Raw genomic sequence first — 25,521 nt, 5'->3', positions numbered from 1 at the left:
GAATTTCACCCAGTATAAATAGCCAATCATAATGACATACCTTTAAAATTATAGGAAGGTAGCCACCATCTGAAATCCGTGGCTCTCCAAAGATAACCACTACAATCAAAATTCTTTTGTGGAGCTACAGCTGGTGTGTGTGTGTGTGTGTGTGTGTGTGTGTGTGTGTGTGTGTGTGTGTGTGTGTGTGTGTGTGTGTGTGTGTGTGAAAGTATCAGAGTAAAAATGAGTTGTAGTCTGCCTCTGTACAGGTTACAATTGTTTAGAATAAATCAATACATTTGAAATTTGTCATTATTGGCATCAAAGAACTCTGAACTGCAAGAAAAACAGCAAACATTTTCCCATAGATAAGTGTATGTCAGACATAATCATTTTGATTCATTAATGTTACCTATCTTTCCTTCCTATAAAACATGTGACAAGGGCTGATTATTCCACATAGTCTTATTCGTGTGCAGTGTTTCCATATGCTTGCAACCCAACTATCGCTAAACTAATCAGCACTGTCTAGGATAAATTGCATTTCCACCAATTATAGCTTAATTGTTGACAGATGGGAACACAAGAGGGAAATATGTGGAATCATTCAGAGGACAGATGTATAGCCCAGTGCCAGGTTAATTGTTCCATCCCATTAAACCATTGACTTTTCTCTATACCTAATAAAGCTTTCACAATATTTTCCTATTCATGGTGGTTAAGTGAGATCTGGAAAGCGTTCACAGAGGTATTTATTTTAAAACATAGAATCCAAGTAAAACAGTCATTAGTCATTAGCTACCTTTACTATTTACATTGTTGTCTTCTCAAAATTAATCTCTTTTTTTGGTTTAATTTTAACATTTGATTTGATTTTGTTTCAGTTTGCTTTGTAGGGGTTTTGTCATGAAATCACTGTACCTAGTCTGAACTTTTGGGACAGTGTCAGTTATTTTCTCATGGTTGAAGCAGGCAGAGATGCAAAAATTCATAGATTATAAAGCCAGAAGGAACCATTGTGACAATCTAGTCCACCTCATTACATGGCAGTTACATGCATGGATAGAGGGGATAAGGAAGTACAAGCCTACAGTTAAGACTCTGAACTGGAACTCAGGATATCTGGATTCAAATCTAGTCTCCGCTACAGACTTTCTGACCCTGGCCAAGCCACTTAGGCTGGGAATTTGAAAAGAGCCTAAGGGAGTTAAAGACCCAAATCCCAATGAAATACAGTTGGCGGTGGGTATCTAACTCCCCTAGACTTCTATGAAAATCCCAGTCATAATATTTCTCTATATGAGTCCACATCTGTAAAATGGGAATTGTAATACTGAGCTACCTAACAAGGATGCTGTGAGCTAAATTCATTGTTTGTGAGTTGCTCAGCATTACAACGATGGGGCTGTCTAAGTATATAGACAATAAATGTCCTAATTTGAAGGATAAAAGAGGTTGAAAATTGAGGGAAAGGAATGTGGGTTTAAGATCAATTATCTTTATTTACTATTTGTTGCTAGGTTCTTTATAGACAGATGGTGGCAACAGGCCCAACTGTGCCCTGATATCTTTATAAATCAGTAGTTCTACTGAAGTCAACTAAGTTATGCTGGTATAAGTGCAGTCAGAATCCAACCAAAGGTCACTTGCAGATCTTGTGCTAATTAGATGACATACTGACAGGAGGACGGAGAGGTCAAACTGTGACTGAATGGCAAGGTAAGGCAGGTGTTTTGTTAGTTCCACAATTCCTCTTGTGCGTGTGCTTAGGTACACGTAAATTTCAATAGGACAAAAGGGTGAGGATGTGCCAGGCTAGGGTCTATGAGCTACCTTGAAGATGTTTTCTCCCCCAAAGAGGCTCTTAAAAGAGAAGATGGCAGAGCAAAGGTAATAAGGTGAGCAGGGGGACGAGACAAGAGGAGGGAGTAATTCTCCTGAGAGTTGGGTCATCTGATCCTACAATCCAAACTCACACAAAACTCCTGCCAAAATCAATAGGCATTTTGCCTGTCTCAGGAGTGTAGGACTAATGTTACCCTTTATTTCTTGTTCAGTGGCATTCCCCTATGTACCCCCATCTTAGCTGCGTTAAAACAGCTGCATGATAAATAATTTCAGTTCCAGTATATTGTTGTATATTCCCCTGAATTTCTCATTATATCTTTCCACAAAGCAGATGCACCTTCACAATGGTGGCCCTTCAAGACCTGCAAAGATAAATGGGTTTAGTCATATCCGTATCTGCAGTGTTCCTTTGTATTTCTTCATACTTGCACAAACTATTTACTTCACAAAAGAAGTAATTCTTAACAGCATCAGTCTATCCATCCAGTGGGTTTAAAGCATAATCAGAGAGCTGAGTTTTTTCAGTGCATGACTCCAGTCCCATCCGGATCGTTTGCAGTTAGAATTCCTTATCAAAGAACTCATCAAACAGAGGGATTCTCTCTGTCTTGGTTCTCACTAGTGCAGGTTTGCGACCCAGCTTTCTCTCTTCTCTTTTCCAGTCATCTGAATCAGTGCTAGAGCTGTCCCAGAATAGATCTCTTGGATCCTGATGCTTTACGAACCACATTTCCACTTTACTGCTCTGACTAGGATAGGATTCAGCCATCTCGTGTGGCTCCAAGAATTCTCCATCCCACGTATTTCCTAAAAACAAGAAAACCATCTTCTTAATTATTCTGGGTTGCACACCCAATTGCAGAGGGGTTATCAAGGACTTACTGAGGGTTGGTGGAATCACATCAGAAGAACCCTGGGCCCAATTCCAAAATTTGTGCGGAGCAAACTATTATTTTTCTTTTCTCTCCTTATGTAAAAAAGATTCTCAGACTGTAAGTGTTAGATGCTGTAGCATATAGGAAAAGGATAATGTCCCTTTAAATAGTTTATGAGCCTTCTAATGGTGCTCACCATGTTTTATGTTCAAGAAGCCAACAGAAACCAGCTAATGTGGCCATCTGTATGTAGTTAGGTTCTGAATGTTCATAAATATTTAGTAAAAATGATTATTTGAATACAAATGTGCCCATTGTGCTTTCTTCATATTGTTGTTGTGTAAAGAGCACAAGGCACAACAGATACATTCTGGAATAACTCCAGTACTAGAATGCCATGTTTATTATTAGAGCTGGTTGAAGAATAGATTTTTTTGGTTCATTGGCAACTCTGAAAAGTTTTTACAAAATGTTTCAGGTCAGACTGAAAACAAAATTTTTTAAAAAATGTTGGTGAATTCAAACATTGACTTTTTTTTATTCCAGACACATGAAACCTTTTGTCTCAACAAAATCAAAACATTTCATTTTGATTTCAACCATTTTCAATTGTTTTTTGGATTTTTAAAAAATAAAATTAAAGGAAAATTTGAAATAAAAAGTCCTTTTGAACCGAAAAATCAAAAAGTTGAAAATGACCAAATGAAATGGTCTGATGTTGCCAGACTATTTTAAATGAACAATTCAGCAAATGGACATGAATTTACAAAATGTTTCAAGGTCACTGAATCTGCATTTTTCGCTGAAAAGTTTTGACCAAAAAATGTCACCCACCTCTATTTATTATGCTGTTTCCAAATTTCAAACCAAATATTGTTTTTATATTTAGTGATAAAGGGGGGAGATTTTATACTTTTATGTACAACATTTGTTCAGTCTCAGAACCTTTTTCCATAAGTGAACTGGCCCCAAAAGCTGTGGAGCACGCTGGCCCTGATCCAGCAAAATAGTTAAGTACACGCTTAACTTCATGCACATGACTAGCTGCAATGAAGTCAAGCCCAAGTTCCTATATACTTTGCAGGCTCAGGCCAGAGTGCTGAACACCAGGCAGGGTTGAGCTCTATATTTTTAGTTGCATAATTATTAAATATATGGTGTCATAAGAGGCAGCATGGTTTAATAATGGTTTAGCTAAGGGCCATGGGGCTTTTAGCTCATGCAGTAGAGGCTCATGCATTTCGCTCCCGAAGTCCCAGGTTCGCTCCTGTCTGCCGACGAACAGAGTCCGTCGGTGTTACACCTGATTCACATCTCACACTTGTATATCTACATTAACTTCATTGAAATTACTCTGGATTTATGCCATTGACAAGTGAGATCTGAATCAGCCCTTGAGTACTGTGAAAAAAACATAAACAGAGTTAAAGGGCTCGGAGAAGCAGTTCAGAATGAGTTCTTCATCAAATGAATGAGAGGGAGAGGAGCCCGCTCCACCGCGAATTTGTATTAATTGCTAGGGCTGTCCCATATGTATAGCGTAATCAACGGCTGACTACAATGCATCTGACAGGTAGGCCATGGCGGAGTCACTGCTATATTGAGTTCTACCAAGGGACACATGGAATGAGCAGAGCCATCCTCACAAACTCTTCATCAAAAGGAATCAGACTCTCCTCAGTCTCAAAGGCCTCTCTGTGGAACAGCATCACTTCAGGGTTTGCTGTCCTTGGCTGACTCCAGGCCTTCAGTCGCAAGGGCTTAGTTCAAGGTATTCCATCAGGAGGCAGGTTGCACTCTCCTAGCTATCCGAATTGCAGCTTGTGTTATTTTTAGCACACTCTCTGAGCAATGTGGTCCTGGCATGACCTGTGAATGCAGTGATCTTTGTTCCACATTAATATGCCTATACAGTAGAATGTGCCTTGCGTGACCATCCAACCAATCAGTAAAAACTGGGCATCTACTAGAGAGAGCCTGTAATTAAAGGTTTAACCAAAGTGTACCAGAAACCACAGGGTGCACTTTAAAGGGCTTCTTTAGGACAATAGGTTGCCTTTTGAAGGTGGCTTTAGTGCAGCTATCTAATTAAAATATCTTTTGCCAGCAGTACCCAGCTGCGAGTCCCCTTCCGCTCTGGTCCGGCAGGACTCCTGAGTCTTTGGGGTTCTTCCCCTAGAGATAGTGGGCCTGAATCTGATCTCAGATTCACGCTCACTTTCATCCAGGGCATGAGGCTAAGGTGAAATTCAGCCCTATGCAGATGGCCAGCAGAAGTCTGTGCTGAGGGCTCACATAGGATGAAAATGGAGCCTGGACCTTGGCACTCCAACTCTACAGACAGAGCCATTCATCCACGGAGACCCTCACGCACCTACACACCAAAAGCTATACCCAACTGTGATGGGGTACCTACCCCACACCGGCATAGATGGGGTTTCTCATGCCCTGTCCCGGAAGAAGCAATGGAGGGGAATCCTCCAAGGGACCCAGAGAGGCTGCGTGAAACACAGCCAATCAGGCGGGAATTGCCGGGAGACATCCAGGCCCGGCAGGCTCAGATAAAAGGGAGCTGCAGAGCAAAGTAGGATCAGTTGCTGCTAGGAGCCCAGGGAGTAAGGACTGCACCCCTGGAGGACTGAGGGAACTAGAAGCACCTTGGACAGAGCAGTGACTGGCTCCTAGGACTGAGCAGCTGAGGGCCCTGAGGTGAGGGTGAAGAAGGTGCTGGGGCCATGGGGAAGTGGCCCAGGGAAACAGAGCCACATTGACAGAGGTTACAGAGGAGCTGCAAGAGGCTGCTATTTACAAAATCCCTGGGTTGGGGCCTGGAGTAGTGGCTGGGCAGGGCCAGGTTTTCTCCACCCCCCCGCCACTCTCGCCACCGGGAAAATGGCTGGGCAATAGGACAGTGATATGCACGTTACCCCCTCCCTTTCTCTTCTTCCCCCCTCCCCTCCGGAAGGCAGAAACAGAGATGATGACCTAGCTGGAGGGCTGAATCGCAAAGAGGATGCTGCGGTTCTGGGAGCCGAGAGAGGAGCCATAGGTGGGAGCAGAGACAGAGCGCCGTTGGGCAGATGTGAGTGTTGGCCTCGAGCTAATCCCCAGCATGACCAGGAGGAGGCACCTGTCTAGCGATGAGGACTGCGCCCCGTGACACCATCCCATTGCTAAGGAGACGTGAGTACAAACTGGACAGACTTGTTTGAAATGTGGACAACTATGGTGATGAAAACATAAGCAGAATTTCTGGGAGCCCCTTTTTTTTTGTTATGCCCACAATGTTTTCCTAGAAGTCTAACTTATCGCTGCTTTTGCTCCTTTCTCTTTCCCAGCAAGGCTAAGGAAGCAAAAGCATTACATGTTACTGTGACGTTGCACTCCATATGATTTTATGAAAATATGCTAATGAGTGTGAATATAATGTAACTGGAATATGCTCCATGCAAAAGGTCTCTTGTAAGGCATAATTACAAAGCTTATAATCTACTGAGTGTGCTCATCCTATTTGTATGAATGGATCATTCTTGTATCTGAAACTAGAAATACGAAATATAACTCTGAGGTCCTATTGTAATTATGCAAAGTATGGGCCATTGATGGTGGCTTGGAATCTTGATGGCTCCCATTAACCAGGACAATTGACTGTAGATGGCTCTGTTTACTTGCAAGCCTTCCTGTGAGTCAGGCCAGGAAGAATGAAGGCTTGGGGTCTCACAGGACATGTGACCATGTCATCTGGTACTGGAATCCATCTTAAACCTGGTGCTTTTCCATTTAGATCGAACCCGTCACAGTTACACATACCGTTCTCGCCATGAGCTTTCTTTTTCCCTCCTCAATATGTGTGTATCTTGGCTTCTCTCTTCACATGGGCCCAGCCTGCTGGTCTTGTATAAAGACCAGAGTTATGCTGCTGTGGGCCATCCCAAGCCCCAAACCCTTGGTTTCCTCTACATTCATCAATGAAGCCAGGGGCAAGAAGGCAGCTGCTGAAGAAATGATTCTGGGAGAGGTTAGATGAGTCAGCGAGAAGGGGTTGTAGGTGGCAAGGGTGGCCAACTACACAAGTACATGGGCCAGAGACAACCAATCCCTGGTATTCAAGTGGGTGCTGGCAGCTTTCCAAACACCTCTTGCGCAAATTGAAGCCTTTGCCAAGAGAGCTGTGTAGCTCAGGCTCAGACTGGGAGCAAGAGAAGGCCAGTGTTGATGTACAAGATAATGTCACAGGCTGGCTGGCCCCTTAAGGAGACTCAGACTCACCCTTGCCTGTGATGGTCAATGATTGGCTACCATTCCAGCTGATCCTAACTGGCTGGAGATCAGGCAGCCTTGGCTAATGATTGGAAACCACTGAGCGTGAGAGGCTGGGGGAGCTCAAATGGAGAGAAGAGCTTCAGGAGAGAGTTCACGCAGCCCTGAGGGGATTGGACAGCAGAGGGGAAGGAGACTCCTGAGATGGGGCTGAGCAAAAGCCAACCCGCAGGCGGATGGCTTTGCCTGCTGCCTACAGGGTCCCTGGACTTGAACCCAGAGGAGGGGGCGGGCCTGGGTTCCCCTACCAGCCACCAGAAAAGGTGATGTATAGACCCTGAGGCCAGCGGTGGAAGGCCTGTTGAGTCAGGACTTGGACCCAAAGACTCAGCTTGAGGTCACAGGACTATTGTTTGTTGGCATTTCTGTTACCCCAGAATGGGTGGAGTGACTCGGCCAGAGGGCTGAGTCAAAAAGAGGCAGGCCACTAAGGGCTCTCAGCAAAGGGCGCTAGGTGAGGGGAGCCTGCTATAAGGCTGTGTGTGGGCTAGTGCATCACTATTCTACAGCAAGCACAGGAAAAATCCCCATCAGGGAGTCAATAGTCCCCCTCCAAAAAGTCATCTGCATAGCAGGCATCCAGCGGGGTTCTCTACACATCACAAGTGGCTATGTGCTGCGTGGCAGTAGGCAACAAGAACATGGATAAGCTCCCAGGCAGGAACACAGCCCAAACTGGTCATGGGGGGACTTCAGAAGAGGCTGAAGGAAAGGAGCAGAAGATGTCCGGAGGCCAGCTCTCTTGCTGCCATTCTCTCCGCTAACCCTTCACAATCTTATTGTTAGATGGACAAGCTTTGGGTGTTCTGATTGCTTCACTGCATCAGCGAGAGAATCCAGAGACCTAGCAAAGAGCAACTGTTTGGTACTTGTATTATCGCAGAGCCTAGGAGCCCGAGGCATGGCCCCAGACTGCATTGTGCTAGGTGCTGCACAAACGCAACAAAGAGACAGACGCTGCCCCAAAGAGATTACCATATAGACAGCCGGAGGCTGGGGGAAGGGGTAGGACACACAATGTAAACAATGTGATGGCAGCAAATGTCATGTCAGTTCCATGGGGGGTTTTCTCTCATTTTGTTTCCTTTATGTGTATATATTTAGGAGAGGATCAGCTAAATGGACAGAAAAGGGAAGGGAGAGGAGACAGTGAAGGGAAGTGGGTGAGGGGGACAGGGCACGGAAGAGGAGGGTAAGAGGGGCAGGCGTGGGGTGACACAGAGGACGAGGGGGACGGTTGAAGCAAACAGCCAGTCAGCATGGGGCAGAGAAAGTTCAGAGAGCTGGAAAAGCCTGCCCCAAACAGGTACAGGATCAGGCCCCTTGTCTGTCTCCTCCTTTTTGCATTTATTTTCTCAAAGGGCCCTGGGCTGGAGCTCAGAGAAGAGGGAGAACATGAGAACGGCCGTACTGGGTCAGACCAAAGGTCCATCTAGCCCAGTATCCTGTCTTCCGACAGTGGCCAGTGCCAGGTGCCCAGAGGGAATGAACAGAACAGGGAATCCTCAAGTGATCCATCCCTTGTCGCCCATTCCCAGCTTCTGGCAGAGGCTAGGGACACCATCCCTGCCCATCCTGTCTAATAGCCATTGATAGACCGATCCTCCATGAATTTATCTAGTTCTTTTTTGAACCCAAAAAAGTTGCTGGAGGACCTGGGCTCCCCACCAGCCACTGGAAAAGGGAGTGCAAAGATCCCAGGGACCAGAGGTGAAACAAATGCTGTTTCAGAACTCCGGCTGAAGACTTGGCTTGAGACTGTTTGTTGGACTTGCGGTTACCCTGAAGGGGCTACGGGGAAGCTATAAGTGACCTGGCTGGAGGCGGGGGGAGGGGGAAGGAGAGCCTGCTATACCAAGTTCCACAACAAGGGAGTGAACCAGCCTTGAGTCCCCTCTTCTACGCGCAGTAGTTCTCAAACTTTTTTTTTCGCGGGCCACTTGAAAATTGCTGAGGGTCTTGGACTACTTAATGATCTTTCCAAATGTTGTTTGTACCATTAGCTAATTATTGTAAAGCGCTTTGGATAAAAGCACTCTATGAAAAAAAAGTTAATAATAATTAACATTTTTTTGGTCTGCAGATAAAAGCACACAACTCATATTTTAATATCCGTAGTCTTACCTTTCTAATGCAATGGATGTGCTGTCTCTCCCCCGCCATGGCAGCCCCTGAGCTGGGACTGGGAAGGGGGTGGATCTCTCCCCTGCCACGGCAGCTCCTGAGCTGGGGCTGGGAAGGAGGTGGGTCTCTCCCCTGCCACGGCAGCCACAGAGCTGAGGCAGGAAGGAGGGCCATCTCTCCATGGCAGCCACAGCCCTGAAGCTGGGGAAAGTCGCCTCTTTCTCTGGCCGCCTCAGCCCTGCACATCCCAAATTCCCCCACCCCCTCTTCTCACTCCACTGCCCCCTCCCACCTAACCTCTGTTCCCCCCCAAGGCCACCACCCCACCTTACATGTGCATCTTCTCCAGGCTCCTGCGCGGCTCCACTAATTAGGTGGGTGGCCCATCATTCTCTCGTGTGCAGCCACCCAGATGCGCACCTTAGAGAAAACTATCCACGGACCACCTGAATGGAGCTTGTGGACCACTGGTGGTCCATGGACCACAGTTAGAGAATCTCTGTTCTACAGTATGCTAATTATTGCAACCATACAGGAGTTTTACATAGTGCAGGTCCATGTACTGGCACCAGGGATGAACTCGGCCCAGTGCCATGCAGGGAAATCAGTCCTTTTCTATTATGGTGGGCAGGTATTTTGCTTTGTTTTTCCTGATATAAATGTCTGTGTGTTACAATGAAGAAACAGTCATAGTAACTCAAGTTGGTGGCCAAATTAACTGGGCATGTCTTAATTAGTCATTGGTAACTCTTAGAAAGTAAACACTCTAATACCGCCTAAGAGTCATGCACTCTACAGGGATAGCCACCAATCCCACAGTGTCAGTGCCGAGAGATGTAGGGCCCAGTCCCTGGCTCTGGCCAAGCTGGAGTCAGCGCGGGACCCAAGAGGACGGGGCAGAGCGGGCTGCATGCTGGTTTTGCACTTTCTGATCCCTTGGAGGTGATGCTGACTGGTATTCCCCCTCCTGTTCACAAGTTAGAGTAGTTCTGAGGCCCCTCTAACACGTAGCAGCTTGTTACGGGTCCCCAGGGACAGTGCTGAGGACCACTGGAACACAGCAGGACTCCAGTGATTCCCCATGAATGCCCACCGCATACCAATATGGCAGAGGTTCGGGGTGCAGGGGAAGGGGGAACAGAATCTCCGCTGCCCAGTTAGTGTAACTTTATGGCCCCTTCATATCGCCAGAGTGGCAGAAAGGGGCAATGGAGCTGAAGATTTGCTCCAGAGTATTTTGGATCCTTACTGTGGAACATTTTTGTAAAGGGAGACAGACAGTGTGGGGTCACAGTCAGGCTGCTTTTCCTCGCATATGTGAAAGAGGAGGCCAGGCAGAGAACTAAATAGGTCCTAAACTTGGGCCCAGAGTTGTGGTTGCTCTTACGTACTCAGAAGCCATTAACTAAGAAGGTACAGAGATTCCTCCCTATGAGGCTCCCTGACTTATTGCAATGCTGCCATATTTAATTCTGCTTCCTGGAGGCCCTTCTGAACTCCATCTTTACAACATGTAGGGTGCATTCCAGGAGACTGAACAGTTGCAGGGGTTTAGGGCCCCCAGTCACTGGCTTGCATAAAGTGAAACTTCCAAACATCAAATAAGTTTACATCTCATGGGAAAATGACTCTACTTACCATGGTCTCCATTAAAAGTTTGATCATGCTCAACGGGGACAAGGTCTTCACCTTCAGAGCAATTGTTTCTCTGAAGATTTTCGAGGACTTTCTTAGCCTTGAGCTCCCTTGTTTTTTGTTTGTTGATTTTTTCCTCCCTGTGGAGACTTCTCTGCAGTTCCTCCTGGCTTTGTAAATGATTCATCTGTATGAGCAATAGAGGAGTAAATAGGTAACTCGTTTTCCAAGGGTTTAACATCTAAACTCAGCATTCCTTTAGGCTTACGGCCTAATTCTGCAAACAAATAGGCACTTGAATAATTTTACGAGCTCAAATACAAGTTTGCAGAATCGGGCCCTGTCAGATTGCAAATATGGCTGAGTTCTCAGTGTAATGGGTTCCCCCCCGGGGGGCCATCTGGAACTGGGGTATCGCTGAGCTCACTGACCCACCAGCCTGAGGGGGGTGGGGAACCTGTCACACTCAGGTCATCCACAGACAGTGGTCAAATATTTCAAATCAGGAATAATTGCTCAGCTTTTCCAGGAAATAACAGATATTAGATTCAACTGTTATCTGAGTCCAGTGACCATCTGAATAAAAATACTAAGATCTGTGCTTCCTTCCCCCCCCCCCCAATATTGATATTCTTGGCCTCATTCCCACATGTAATTTACGAAAAATACAGAAAACCAAGCTCTTGTCTAGCACCTTTCTTCTGAAGGTCTTGAAATGCTTTACAAACTCTCATTATCCCCATTTTACAGATGGGAAGCTGAAAGCATGTGCCCAAGGTCATCCAGCAGAGCTAGGAAAAAAACCCAGGTTTCCTCACTCTGTCCAGTGCTCTGCCCACTGAGAAACACTGTCTCTCATAAGGCCTGACTCTGCCTTGAGGAGAGGGAGGAAAAGGGCATATAAAACAACATCCACCAGGCAGGACTGAACGTGAGATCTCCAGCACTTCATATGCCACTATCACTTGAGCCATTGGAATAACTCTAGCAGCTGCTACCACAGCGGGCCCTCAAGGGGACAACTAGTGGGGGACATAATACACGTAAGCCAGCATGCTCCCCACTGGCAGAGGGACTCAGTGTAAGTTCTGAGATGAACACAAGGCTTTTGTTCTCCAAAGCATCAACAGATACACATACTGAAGGTCAAATAATTAGTTACATCAATCCAGTCCCACTGGAGTCAATGGATGACACTATAACAGAGGAGAACGTGGCCCAGAGAGCTGATTTTCAGGCACCATGGATGGTTTCTAAGGCAAGGTGCCAGCTCCCACTGTCTCTGTGATTCAGTACATGGCTTGGATGTCATCAGAAAATCATTCATTTCACTTTTCCAGCTGAGTACTGGGTGGCACAATGGCAACCACTACAGAGTGAGGAAATTCAAATACAAAGATGAGGACAAAGGAGCAGCCACAAGAGAGACAATGAAGACAAAGGCTGGTAATATAGAACCCAGCCAGGTAGAGAAATGAGTCTGAGCATCTCCCTTCCTGATCTGAATCCAGATGCAACAGCAGCTGGACCACCAGACCTACTGGTTGAGTTCACCCAAGCATGGATTTTATCATTCCAGTTCCCTCTTTCAAACATCTTCAAAACCCAACAAGATTGCGGCTTTACCTCTTCTCGCTTGCGGTTCATTTCTAACATCTGCAGCTTGTGTAAGTGCTGTCGTCTTCCAGACGTATATTTTGCAGTTTGCACTCGCTTCTCCAGCTCCTTGCACAGTATTTAAAAAAAAATGCAATGCTTGAAACAAACTCACTGGCTCACAGCTATAAAATCCAACCCCATTCCCCTCAATGCATGAAGAGGCTGCTTACCAGATACAGAGGTCTGTTGCCAACTCTGTCAATGTTACTGCAAGTCTCTCAATATTTGGTGTTTTTCTTAAAGCTCCAACTCTTGGGATCAGGTAATTACTTAAAAATCTCAGTTTACATTTAAAAAAAAACAAAAAAAACACCCCAAACCGTTTCTGGCCCTCCTGGTTGCAGAGAAGTTTAAAAATGTGACTCCCAAATTGGCCAACAGCTGGTGAAAAATTAGAAGAGCCCCCAGATTACGGACTTTTAAGTAATGAGATCTTTAAAATCTCATGTTGGGGGGGGCATGGCTCATCATTTGTGAGTGACTGGGGTTGAGAATACTGCATTCTCACTGTTCTCCTCTTGCTCTGCTAGATAACTATCACTAGCGGTTGTGCTATGGCTCTGATTTTTACGGAGTATATTAAGCGGAAAGCTGCACCTCCCACGAGGCACATTCCTGAATGCTCACCTGGAGACAGCCAATTTTTTTCAAAGATTCTGGGCATCGGCAGCACTCACTAAAGTCGTTAGCAAAAAGCCCATTGAGCGGTTAAAACCAAAGGAACGCTACCAGCCGTAAAACCCTGTGCAATCTCACCCTAGCACTGTGAGGACAATTACCACACACAGAGAATGTGGTTTGCCTGCTGCGGGAAGCCAGGTGCTGAAAGCACTTCTGAACATCAGGCCCTAACATCCAGACCACCTGAATACTTTTGATGTCTAACTCCTGACGAAATCAATGGGAGTGAGGCACCTAAGTACCTCTGAGGATCTGAGGATCTGAGCCTCAAGTGGGGCTCCATATTAGTGAGTGTCGTTTTGACCCCTTGGCTTATACACTGCAATTGCTTTAGCTAGATCCCATCTGCCAGGCTGCTCAAAATTAAAGATGAGGGAGGCTGCAATCTCTTATTTTGCACCAGTAAGAGGCCTAAACCTACTGCCCCCAGAGTCCAAAGGAAGTTAACTTTTGACTTCGATGTAACCAGGATCCAGCCCTAAATGGAACACTCTGGCCGCAGACAACTTCCCAAAAGAGCTGGTCAAACTTTTTTCACATGACAAATTTCTGCCCCCCTCCCCTTCCCTCCCATATACACATTGTTGTAGCCAGTCTGCTCACCAGTGCAGCTCTCGGCTGGCCGAAGCTGAGAACACCTGGGATAAACAACCACATGGTCTGTTCTCACTTGCATGGGTGCAACCATGTTGGCTTTGATGGGGTTATGTGAGCGTAATAGAGAAGACTATTTGGCCTTAAAATGAGACCTCTCATAAGTGACTAGTGAGAGAGAGGGGCACAGCACACCTGGTGGGAAGTGGCTGATTATGGACTTGATCTAAAGCCCATTGAAGTCAGTGGAAGACTCGCACTGACTTCAGTGGGCTTTAGACCAAGCCCTGTAAATGATCAAAGCACAAGTCTGGAAAGCTGCGGGCTACTTGAATTTCCCAGCATGCTGTGCAAGGTAATGGTGCGACTGTGCCAGTTTTACCTGTATTGTGGGAACACCCACCTTTGCTTTTCGGGCTGCTGCCCCTTCCTGCTGGCTGAGGACCTTTTCAGAAGTGATTACTTGCGGAAGGTCAGCGGGTTCCAGCTTCTGCAAGTCCAATATTTCTAACAGTCAGCGTTCCTCATGCCATGCGATCATAAAACATAAAAGCCAGACATTAACTCCTAGGCCCCATTGCCCCTAGGCGGTGGAGCCTAGGGGCAATGGGGGGATAGGTGAGGGGTCAGGGGAGGCAGTTAGGGCCTGGGGGGATGGGTGTGGAGCATCCTTAATAAATACTCCAAGATCTCTTTGGATCTCAGCACCTGTTGGCATTTATTCATGGAGGGCCATAGTGTGAGTTGACAGAACTGAGGAGAAACACCTGAGTTTGCATTAAAGCAACACAATCTAAACTTTAAAGGTGTGTGCTTCTTTTCCGATGGATTGTTCTTATTACCATGTGTTTGTATCACAGTAGCGCCTATTGGTGCCTTAGTATGCTAGATGTTGTACTTACACACAGCAAGAGACAATCCCTGCCTCAAAGAGCTTGCAGTTGAAACAGATGTAGGGCTTCAAGGGAAACTGAGGCATGGAGTGGTGAAGTGACTTGCCCAAGGTGATGCAGCAGATCAGTGGCAGAGCCAAGAATAGACGCCTACTCTCCTGAATCCTAGTCTATGGCCCTATCTGCTAGGCCATGCTGTCACAGTTCAGGGCTCCTCCACTTATACTCCCCTCCGTGTTCCACTCTAGGCTCCTAGCTGTAACGTCTCTTGGGCAGAGACCCACCCCTCTCTCCCTCCTGACCAGGGTTATACCAGGCTGCATGGTTCCCTGCCTACACTGTGATATCCCCAGCAAGCCAGATGGCTTAGACACTCTGTGTTGCGCTTTTCTTTTTCTTCAGAGGCTATTAACAGTGTTATTTCCCCCTGCTTGGAGTTTCCACACAGCTCTTTCTAAGCAAGCACATTTATTCTTAAGGGGTAAACACTACAGCGAAAACATTAAAAACAGAGTTCCTATACGAATGCTAACATCTTACCTGAGGTCACCCATCAGTCTCATGGGGCCTCAGGAGGCCAAGGTCCTTCCAACCCCTCCTAGGAAGGATTGGGGCCCCTGCTGGACAGAAGTTCCTGTCCATTGAAAAATGGCCATAGAGTTCATTTCAACTCAGGCTATTTATCCCAAAGTCCTTTCTTTGTCTGTTGATCTCTGGAGAATCCAGATTGAACCAGTTTACGTGAGCCTCTCCAAGTGGTGGTAGCTCTCTGGAGGTGTCACAAACTGAGTGAATTTGCCTAATTACCCCCAACATCTTCTTAGCTCTTGGTGGGTTGTGGCAACCCTCCCCCATGGAATTAGACAATCCCTGGCCCACAATGACACACAGCCTTAATACAGGAAGATCTCCCAGTGATATGGTGGGAAATTACCATATCTATCACACACGTTGCTTCTCTTCTAATGTTTATGTTCAGTAAGACCTTCTCATGGTGTAAGGTATTATTTGAGCTGAGGGAGGGACGCAAAATCAGGTCCTTCATCAGGATCATTTTATTCACATGAAAGCACACTTTTTCTTTCTTAATAGTGCTGACCAGAAAATTTCTCCATGACTTCTTTTTCCCCATCAAAATGTCTATTGATGGAAAATTTCCAAGCAACTGTAGTCTCAGATCTTTTATTAAAGCTAAGTACCATACAGTTGTGTTTGAACTGATAGCTGCCATCAAGGTTAAAAACTGCAGAGCACTTTACAGACAGCTGAGTTTGGAGTTTCTTTTTAAGGAATTAAGATACCTGCTTAAAATGGGCAAAACTGCAGAAGGGTAATAGAGGAACCTCTAGTACCTGTTTGTGGCATTGAGGTTCCCAGTCCTGCTCCCATAAAAGCCAGTAGGCATCTTGTCAATGGGAAGAAGACTGGACTCATGCTTAATGCTGGACATTAACTTCCAGGTGTACTAACATGCCCTAAATTGTGACTGTACTTTAGCCAGATATAATGAATCAGTGCAAGGACTTCTTGATTTGCAAAGAAACAAAGGTAGTAACTTAGTCATAAAAAGGTTATCACTTAAAGCACACAGGAAAATTCAGAGTTGAGTCCTTGTTGCTTTTTTCACTGGCATTGTTAGGTTGGATGGAGCCAAAACAAAAACAACCCACTACAAAGACACTCAGGACCCAATTCCAAGCCCACAGCAGTCAATGGGAAAATCTCCATTGTTTTGGATGGGCTTCAGATCAGCCTTGCAGACCTGATTGTAATGGTCATTTCTTCTTCCAGTAATATTCTTCCTACTCTTGGTAGCTCATCCTAGAACCAGTGGCAATGCTGCTATAAACCTCTGAGCCTCCTATGGTATATGGCAGAGGTCCTTTCTGTGACTCTTATGCTGCTCCTGACGTGCATCAATGGGACCCTTTAAGGCCTGGGGACAAAGAGATTAAGGCCACCGTGTGTATTCAGGACAGTAGTTATGCACATGCTTCAATATTGCCCAATGTGGGGATGAACTGAAGCATGTGCTTAAGTGCATTTCTGAATTGGGGCCTGAGGCCAAGCTGAGAGTTAGGTACCTTGAAGGATCTGGGCCGAAGATGACTTACCAATGATCACAAAGAGCCAGGAATAGAGCCCAGGTCTCCTAAATCTCAAGCCAGTGCCTTAACCACAGGGCAATCCTGCCTCTCACAAATTTGTCCTAATAAAAAAGTTTCCTGTGGCTTTTTTTCTCACCCACCCCTCGTGTCTCCATTTACGCTATTTTCTTTAGTGCCCGAAAAACTTATCTGAAGTAGTTCTAATTTAAGAGATGACACTAGATGGCAGCAACGAACACCGCAAATTACAGTATGCAGTGTGGTTGCAGCTGTGTCGGTCGCAGGATATCACCTTGCTCCCTCCCCTTGCCTCTCTAATATCTTTTATTGGACCAACTTCTGTTGGTGAGAGAGACAGGTCAGACCTGAAGTAGAGCTCTGTGTAGCTCGAAAGCTTGTCTCTCTCACCAACAGAAGTTGATCTAATAAAAGATATTACCTAACCCACCTTGTCTAGCTACGAATTATAGTCCAGGCTGTAAAAATCTTTCACCAGTGCCACCACAGCAGTGAATATAATGTTACTAGCGGCAGGCAGATAAACTCACTAATCTATTAGCTGATCCTACTATGGCCAAGAGGAAGGAGAAGGTTCAGGCTTTAAAGTTCAGTTTTGCTGAGTGGAAGGAAATCTGACCTCTTCTTGCACCTTTGTAAATTTCACAGATTCTTCCTCAGGACCCAGATCACAGCTGGATTCTTCTAATACCTCTTGAAAAGAGAGAATCTTCCTGCTCCATTTTGTTATGTATTACTGACAATGTTTGTCCAGGAAAGGACACTGCTGTTCTATTTTGATGACAGTGTCTAGTGGCATTAGAACAAGCATGGAGGTGGAGGGGGGGAATAATAAAATCTCTAGGTAATAAACACTATTAACAATATTCATATGCTAACCAACGGTCATATAGTTTTTAAACTTACTGCATCAGACCCATGTTCCCAATATGGCAGCTACTTCTGAGGAGGGTGTTAAGAACCCTGCAGCAGGCAGAGGTAGCATAATCAGTGGCACTGGAACAGGGTGGGTCAGGGGGCCAGGGCCCTCCCAATTTTGAAAGTGGATGGGCCTGACCTGTCCACTTTTCTCCAGGGCAGACCCCACCTCCTTCCTCTTCTCTTCCCCCTCAGGATCCACCCCCCAGCCAGGCCAGCAGGCAGCTGGTGGAGCTCGGCCAGGGAACCCGGGAAGTTGTAGGAGCCTCATGGACCCTCCACCATTCCCACCCCCGGCTCCCTGCCCAGCCCAGGGCTGGTGGAGGTGGAGGGTCCACGACTCCACACCGGCTCCCTACAGCTGCCCACGCGGCTCTGTCCCTGACCCGGCTCCTGCCGGGGATGGGGGGCTGCTCAGAGCCACAGCCTGGCCATGGTAAGAGCCACACGGGCAGCTGTGGGGAGCCTGAATCCCTCCACCCTGGGCAGGAGGGCCGGGGGCTGGGGACACGGGCAGGGGGCTGCTTTTGGTGCCACCCCACTGCGGCTTGTCCAGGAGCGGGGCTTCGGGGGTAAGAGGAGGGGCCTCCTGGGGGAGGGGCAGGGCCTCAGGGGAAGAGGAAGGACAGGCCCCCACTCCCCAGGCCCCCCACTTTTGGGAAGGCTCTGATACCCTTGAGCATAATCTGCCCCTTACATTAAGTATCATTCTGATCCAATGGGGGGCAGGCTGTTCCACATCTGCCGTCTGTGGAGTTCTTGCACCTTCTTGCACTGAAGCACCTGGTGCTGACCACTGTCAGAGACAGGGCACTGGACAAGACGGACCGGGGGTCCTATCCAGTCTGGCAGTGCCTATGTTCCTAATTGTTCCACTCTGTAAAACCCTCTGTTAGCATTAGATGGCCGTTTAATAAGAGGCTGGATCTTGCACTCAGGATGAGTATTTTCCCTTCTCCTTTCCCGCTGGCTCACAGACATGGCTCTAGAGAGAGGACTGAAAGTAATCATCAGAGATATTGGCAGGGCAGGGATTTTACAGCCAAACACAGCTGCTGCTAGGTTCTCATTCAAGCCTGGCCCGTTAGAAACTGCTCAAGTAAAGCGAGGATTAGTTAGGAAAATATTATACTTCTTTAAGTCAGGGCTGGCCTTATGGGTGGGTGACCGCCCAAGGTGCCATGGTCAGGGGGGTGCTGTGGTCAAGAGGCAAGGAGCGGGACAGGCCTGGAGTGTGAGGCCACAGAAGGGAGCTCAGGGCAATGGGGGGAAGGCAGTGGGGCCTAGAGGCAATGGGGGGATAGGTGAGGGGCCAGGGGAGGCAGTTGGGGCTTGGGGGACTGGGTGTGGAACCCAGGGAGTCAGCAGGGGCCAGGGGTGCCAAAATACAAGTTTGCCCAGGGTGCCATTTTCCCTAAGACTGACCCTGTTCAAAGTCTGGTTTTCATGGGGGAGCGGGGAGGAGGAGAAGCTAAGGAGGAAAATTTATTAGGCACTTAAAGACTGAATGAATCAAATGCTCTTGGGCCATCACAAAGCTATCTGTGGGTAGTCTGGCTCCAGAGCATGACTGTTGTCACTTTAAGGAAAAGCTCCTTCACAGTTTACAAACATGCCAACCTTTGGCAGTGATGTTGCCCATAGAGTAAAGGGTGGAGTCTGCAAACAGTGCAGGACTCGAGTGGGACCTATTCCCTAACCTTGGGGGTGGCAGGGGCTAGTTGCCTAGTGCAACTTAGAGCGACCTCCAAGCTGCTCTAAATTGCACTCCATTGCCTATGAACCCAAGAGACCATTCTGGTACTTAGGGATTACGAGAGCACAGGGACACTCCAGCTACACCCACCTACTCCACTCTATCTATGGGAGAGGGTGATGTGGAGCAGTTACCCCAGTTCTCTGCCAGCTGGAGATTCCCCCTAGCCAGCTCACAAAGCTCATAATCTCTGCTCTCTCCTGGGGATACAAGGTCGGTGGATCTCTAAAGCTAAAGAGCAGGATGAGCATGCTGCAGGTAGAATATTTCTGTGTAAATGCTAATTGAATGGCCTGTTTGTAGATGCCTTTCTGGAAGACATGCTTTAGCCAAACTCAAATTATGGGCTCAATACCAGGGTAACTGGGTGAGATGTACAGGCCTGATACACAGGAGATCAGACCAGATGAACTAATGGTCCTTTCTGGCCTTCAAATCTATGAATAACTTGACTTACACATGCTGTCCCATTGACTTGATAATATAACTGTAATGGGATGACTCACCTGAGTAAAGCTCCATGGAGTGTTTGAGATTGAGGCCCACATGATAAAAATAAGTGTTTTGAGTATCTCACTGTTTACCATCAAATACCAAAACCAGCATGCTCTTCAAAAGGCAAAATATTTTCCAGTTTGATATAAAGATTTAGTCAAACTATCAATCTAACAACACACAGAGTCGGTGCTCGGCTATTCGATGGCAGAAATGCAAAATTTAACAGATCTTCTTAACTGTCTTCATTGGAAGCTGCACTTGGCCTGGTAGAAAACTGAAGTTAACAGCAGCGCTGCACCTTCCTTACCCCCATCGAAAAGAATCTTTCACCATTAAAAGCAGTTCTAGCATTTGCATGAATCTCTCGTTAGTCAACGTGTGGAAGGCAGGAAGGATGGACCTGTGGCTAAGGCACTCGGATGGATCTGGGGAGACCTGGTTACAATGCCCAGCTCTGGCCCAGATTTCCTGTCTGACCGTAGGCAAGCTGTCCAATCGTTGGCAGCTCAGTTCCCCACCTGTAAAACGGCTGCCTCACGGGGTGTGATGAGGATAAAGTCCATTAAAGACCGGGCGGTGCCCAGATACTACAACGAGGGGGACCATTTAAGAAGAGAGCTAGAAAAAAAGCACATTAGTGGGTAGCATTGGGTTTCTATTCACTCTGGCTCCTCTACTGGGAGGAGACTTGAGCTCTCACACTCTAGCAGCTCTGATGGCCCATCCAATAGAGGGCCGTGGTGCACAGACTTGCAGAAGGACAGGTAGACAGACAGACAAAGGAAGCCTATTTTTATATAGTCAGGCTGTTTGGCATTTCTTAAAAGCTGGGACTGCTTCCCTTTTACACGGTGTGAATCAGGAGTAAGGCCACTGACGTAAACGGAGTGACACGAGTGTAAATCCAACCCACTCTCTTCACAAAATACCTTCATTTAAATAATTGTGAATGAGAAATAATGATCAGCAGAGCTATAATTTCTTACCAATATAGTTCATTCTGATGGCTTTACTCTATCTGATTACAAAAAGAACAAGACATACCCGGGCATGTTTACAGTTAACATGGGATGTTCCCATTAAATCCAAGTAACTCCTTAGGTAGCTCTTTAAATTCATCTTACTTGGAGTCTTCGAGGTGGATGCTGTTTAATAATACTTGTTTCTCCCTTTTCCATCATGATGTCAAAAGAAATGGGTCTGGGCACTTAAAGGAACAGAGAAGGAGAAGAAGCCAATAACAGGTTTAATACAATCTCAAATTGATCATTAACTATTAGGCTTTATTACGCAAAAGCTTCATGACCTTCTAGTTATAGTGTAACGTGCTCCCAAAATACAACAGCACATGGGAAAAAAATGTGTCCACCAGACACCAGAGCTGAGTGACTACCAGCAAAAAATCTTCCCTGGATACTTGCTCAAACCTGTCAATGAATTCCCTTTATCCATGCTCACGTCCTTTGCTTTCCACAGACATTCTTGCTATCAGCTATTACTGGCACCGATAAAAATGGAAAATCACATGTGGAAAACAGACATTTAAATGGACATGTTTGAGTATCTGCGCTTGACTTCTACACGCAGGGGATAGAAACAAGGCCATCTGATTCACCTGGCCAGTCGCAACCTAGTTAGGACTTTATCCCACCCCCAGGGAAGGTATAGGGAATCTTCCCATTGTTTTCAGCTGGAATTAAGTCAGCCCCCACCAGTAAAAGAAAATGCTTGCTGAGAAGGGTCTGTGTTCAATCCACAGAGGAAAAATCTCAAGGAGGCTTACTGATTATTCTGAAGAACAAATGCATTTGAGAAAATTGATCTGCTCACAGATATTCCATGTCTGATAGAGAGGATGAATTCTTCTGATTAAAAGACTAGCTCAGCTCTACCGGACACACATACAATGTTTATTTATTGAACACAGAATTAAGCTTTATCAAGTGTTTAACAAGTAAGGAACTAGAGACATTTGCTGATCTAAATACATTTCACACTTTAGTGGAAAAAATCCCAAATAGCTGACTTTTCAAGAGAAAATATTTAGCAGCTAGTAAGTATATAGGGGGAAAAGCAGCTTATAACTCATATTGCGAAACTCTGCTGTTTAGAAACTACTGTTCTTAAGTCCATAGGGCTAGTTAGTGCCTAAACAATTTCTGATGGTGAAGTAGAAATACAAAGACAGTGAAATATTAAAATATTAGATGCCGCATAAACTCAGGGCTAGGACTTAGTTGCAGTGGATGGGTTAGCGGCATGGGACTCAGGAGGACCTGAGTTCTGTTCCAGATCTGATATTGAGCTGACCTGCTGCATGAAATTGGGTAAGTCATTTCGCCTTTATCTGACCCTCATTCCACTCCCACCTTTATTAATAATTTATTTGGCTTGAGGTACATAAGAACGGCCATACTAGTCAGACCAAAGGTCCATTTAGCCCAGTATGCTGTCTTTCAACAGTGGCCAATGCCAGGTGCTTCAGAGGGAATGAACAGAACAGGTAATCATCAAGTGATCCATCCCCTGTCACCAAGGTAGCACCTAGGAGTGCCAGTCATGAATCAGGACCTCATTGTGTTAGGCGCTGTACAAGCTCAGGACAGAAATAGGGTCCCTGCCCCCAAAGAATTTACAATCAAAGTCTATTTCGACTCTAAGCAGTTTAGGGTAGGGGCTGACTGAAAGGTCTGTACAATGCCTAGCACAACCGGGCCCTGATTTGGGATGGGACCCTGATGCATGACTGTAATACGAAGCCCCAGCCTAAATTTAAGAAATTCTACTGTTTGTTTTCTCCTTTGCTCTTCAATAACGTGCTCTTAGAAAGTTTAACTTAACACAAGCTGAAATGAATCCCCGTGAATGAAATAAAACATTTTGTGTAGCAGACATCTGTTAGTTTAGACAGTGGCTCCAGCTAATTCATCATTCAAATGTGATCCGCTCTTATTAGCAAAAACAGCACATGTAATGGAATATGACACTTCCAGAGATGACTTTTTGTAAATGTACTTGCTAAATACCAAATGGTTAGCTCTTTGCTGAACGGAGTAGTTATTTAAGTGCTGCAGATGTCATGCTGCATATCCAGAGCCCGTCCGTATTCATTCCCAGACCCTTTCTGCTTTTGAAATGTCGCTGCTATCAGGGTAGCGGTACATTTCCTCTCGTGCCCTTAGCGTAACTATCTATATGTAGCATGGAAGGGGGGAAATATCCAACCCCGCCAAGCCATGTTACACCAGTGTCTTCCAATGGAATTCACTGTTAGAAACACACTAGGGCCTAATCCTGCAGCCGTTTGCTCATTTGAATAATCCCACTGAAGCCAAAGGAGACGCATTTATGTAAAACCGGTAGGGTGGTTCCCTTACAGTTTGTATTACGCGGTTATTCAAAGCAATGTTTCCAGTTTCCCGCCTGTGTCCCATACTCTGGTCTAGATCCTCAGCTGGTCTAAATCAGTTGAGCTCCATGATGCTTCTCGTCTTCTTCTGTAAAGTGCAGAGAGATCTACTGATGGAAAACGCTAGGTAAGAGCTCGATATTATTATTACTGCTCTGATTTACATCAGCTGAGCGCCTTGTCCAAACTGTGAATAATTCTTTGGGTTTAACCCAGGGCTGTGTGTGGATCACATAACTATAGACGCATAGTAGAGATGTATAGTAACATATTAGGGGGTCGCTCCAGAAGTACGCCTCAGGACCTGTCCTGTAACTCTTCCACATCTAGTCCCATTGAAGTTAAGGTCAATGGGACGCCTTCCATGTGTAAGTATGACTCTCGCAATCAAGGGTAGCATGATCTGGGCTGTTTGAGATGTAAATAAACAATTGAGACAGTTTTCTAAAACAAGCTAAAAAAAAATGATGTCCTCCCCCCCCCCCCCAGTGCTGTAATATACAGGAAGTGTCAGAAACAGACATATGCCTAGAATAACACCTACACATGCACACACACACACAACTGCATTTGGGAAACTTTCAGCTTTCTACCATTTGTCTTAGTTAAAATGCAATGTTTTTCTGCTGAGCCATATATCTATGTGGCAACAGAAAACACGAAGAACAAATAATCAGCCAAACCAAGCACCCTAAAAAGGGCAGTTGCTTATCCATGGCCAGGTTACCTGTGGAGCATCTGCCATACAGAGTTTCTCTTAGGGGTGGAAGCTGCCTTTGAAACACTGGATTTCTCTCCTCCATGGCTGCAAATGACCATAAACTTCTCTCTTCCAGGGTGCTGTGAAGTCCACATACCGCAGCAGTGCAAGGGGAAGGAGGCACCTCCTCTTTGGTTTGCACTGGTGCCACTTTTGTCACCTTATGATGAGTCCTGGAGTAGCTCAGGCCCATTTTACTGAGTTACAACATTCAAAGAATGACAAGACTCTGTGCACTAGTTCCTGGACTTGACCGTAGCACTGATCTGTGTCTTTGGCTCCCTTTGAAGGCAATGTCTGTTTATAAAGCTCCCAGGTTCCCTCCAGGGCAACTTTCACGGTCTGCCTGACCATACACACACACAGAGCTGATTGGGTGTCTGGTAAGCCAGTTTCCATGGCTATTTCTCCCCAAGCCTTTCCTTCCTAAATCCAGATTTGGTGAGCCCAGTTAAACATTGACCCAGGCTGGCCACTTCCTTGAGCAGATGAGAGGCTGGCTGCTATTGAATATTAAACTAATCCAGAGAAGTCTGAGGTAAATACCAAATATCAGATAATGGCCTCAGGGCGTCTTCCTCTCTCCCATAAATATTTACATCTTAAAACACTCTTACTAAAAGTTGCTCATTTAACCAGTGATTGGCCTTGAGAAGTTTCCCTTTGCTGCTATGACCAGCTGGTTTGTAAAAACGTTGATCTTACTCAGGAAAATTTGTCCTTGAAGTGCTAGCAGGCAGAGGAAATGGACTTAGGCACTGCCAAAGTGAGGAACCACTTATTCTTTACTCTAGAGTTATACTGGTGTATCTGAGAGCGTATCTGGCCCCGTAACTTCCCTCAACTTGCATGAGTGTAACCAAAAGTAGAATTTGGCCCAAAGGGGAGAAACATAGAAGAGAATAATCCATCCTTTTTTGTCTCTAGTCATTTCTGTGCTAAACATCAGCCTACTTGGACCTTTCCACACCTCACAGTGCGCACCCATCTGGTGCCTAGAATAATAATCCATCATCCATATTAACTATCTGTTTCAGAGAACACAACTTATTTGGACACCTGGGGATCAATTACATTATAAAGACAGAGCTTGGGATACCCAAGGAGGATTGTTTGCGGGGCTAGGGTAAGACAGCAGCTCTTGATTAAGCAGGAAAAGGCATGGACAGCAGCCAACAATGTATGTGTAAGGTTCCGAGCTCAGTTTGTGACTATACAATGGCTTACATTCATTTAGCAGAACAACGTGTACCCGTCAATGCAGCAGGGCCTATATGCTGATTTGAGAGTAATGAAGCTCTTTCCGGACTCTTCTCTTGGGAGAGGAACATAAAAGGGACCATGGGCAAGATGTGTTAAGGCATTTAGCTGCCTAAAGATGCAGCTAGGTGCCTAGTGAGGTTTCCAAAGCACTTAGATACCTGACTCCCACTGAAGTCAATG

The 25,521-nt window shown here is 46.0% G+C and overlaps 1 protein-coding gene across 5 annotated transcripts; it reads right to left on the bottom strand.

The window, feature by feature from the left end:
• Nucleotides 1–200: 200 nt before the first annotated feature.
• Nucleotides 201–24,449, bottom strand: CCDC198 (coiled-coil domain containing 198). Of its 5 annotated transcripts, XM_074956443.1 has the most exons (6): nt 24,046–24,449; nt 21,034–21,116; nt 14,122–14,208; nt 12,411–12,509; nt 10,788–10,971; nt 201–2,637 (listed from the first exon to the last, which is right to left on the bottom strand). In XM_074956443.1, the coding sequence occupies exons 1-6, from the start codon at nt 24,269–24,271 to the stop codon at nt 2,390–2,392; spliced, it is 927 nt and encodes a 308-aa protein (XP_074812544.1). In that variant the 5' UTR covers nt 24,272–24,449; the 3' UTR covers nt 201–2,389. The 5 variants fall into 5 exon arrangements, with proteins under 5 accessions (XP_074812544.1, XP_074812548.1, XP_074812547.1 ...); XM_074956447.1 differs by lacking the exon at nt 21,034–21,116 and having other exon boundaries at nt 24,046–24,187; XM_074956446.1 differs by lacking the exons at nt 21,034–21,116; nt 24,046–24,449 and adding an exon at nt 23,287–23,580.
• Between the last annotated feature and the right edge of the window lie 1,072 nt (nt 24,450–25,521).

This window comes from Natator depressus, chromosome 6 (genome assembly GCF_965152275.1).
Source record: "Natator depressus isolate rNatDep1 chromosome 6, rNatDep2.hap1, whole genome shotgun sequence".
NCBI classification, from domain to species: Eukaryota; Metazoa; Chordata; order Testudines; family Cheloniidae; genus Natator; species Natator depressus.
Note: the sequence above shows the minus strand (reverse complement) of the source record. Positions and strands in the feature narration are given on the sequence as shown.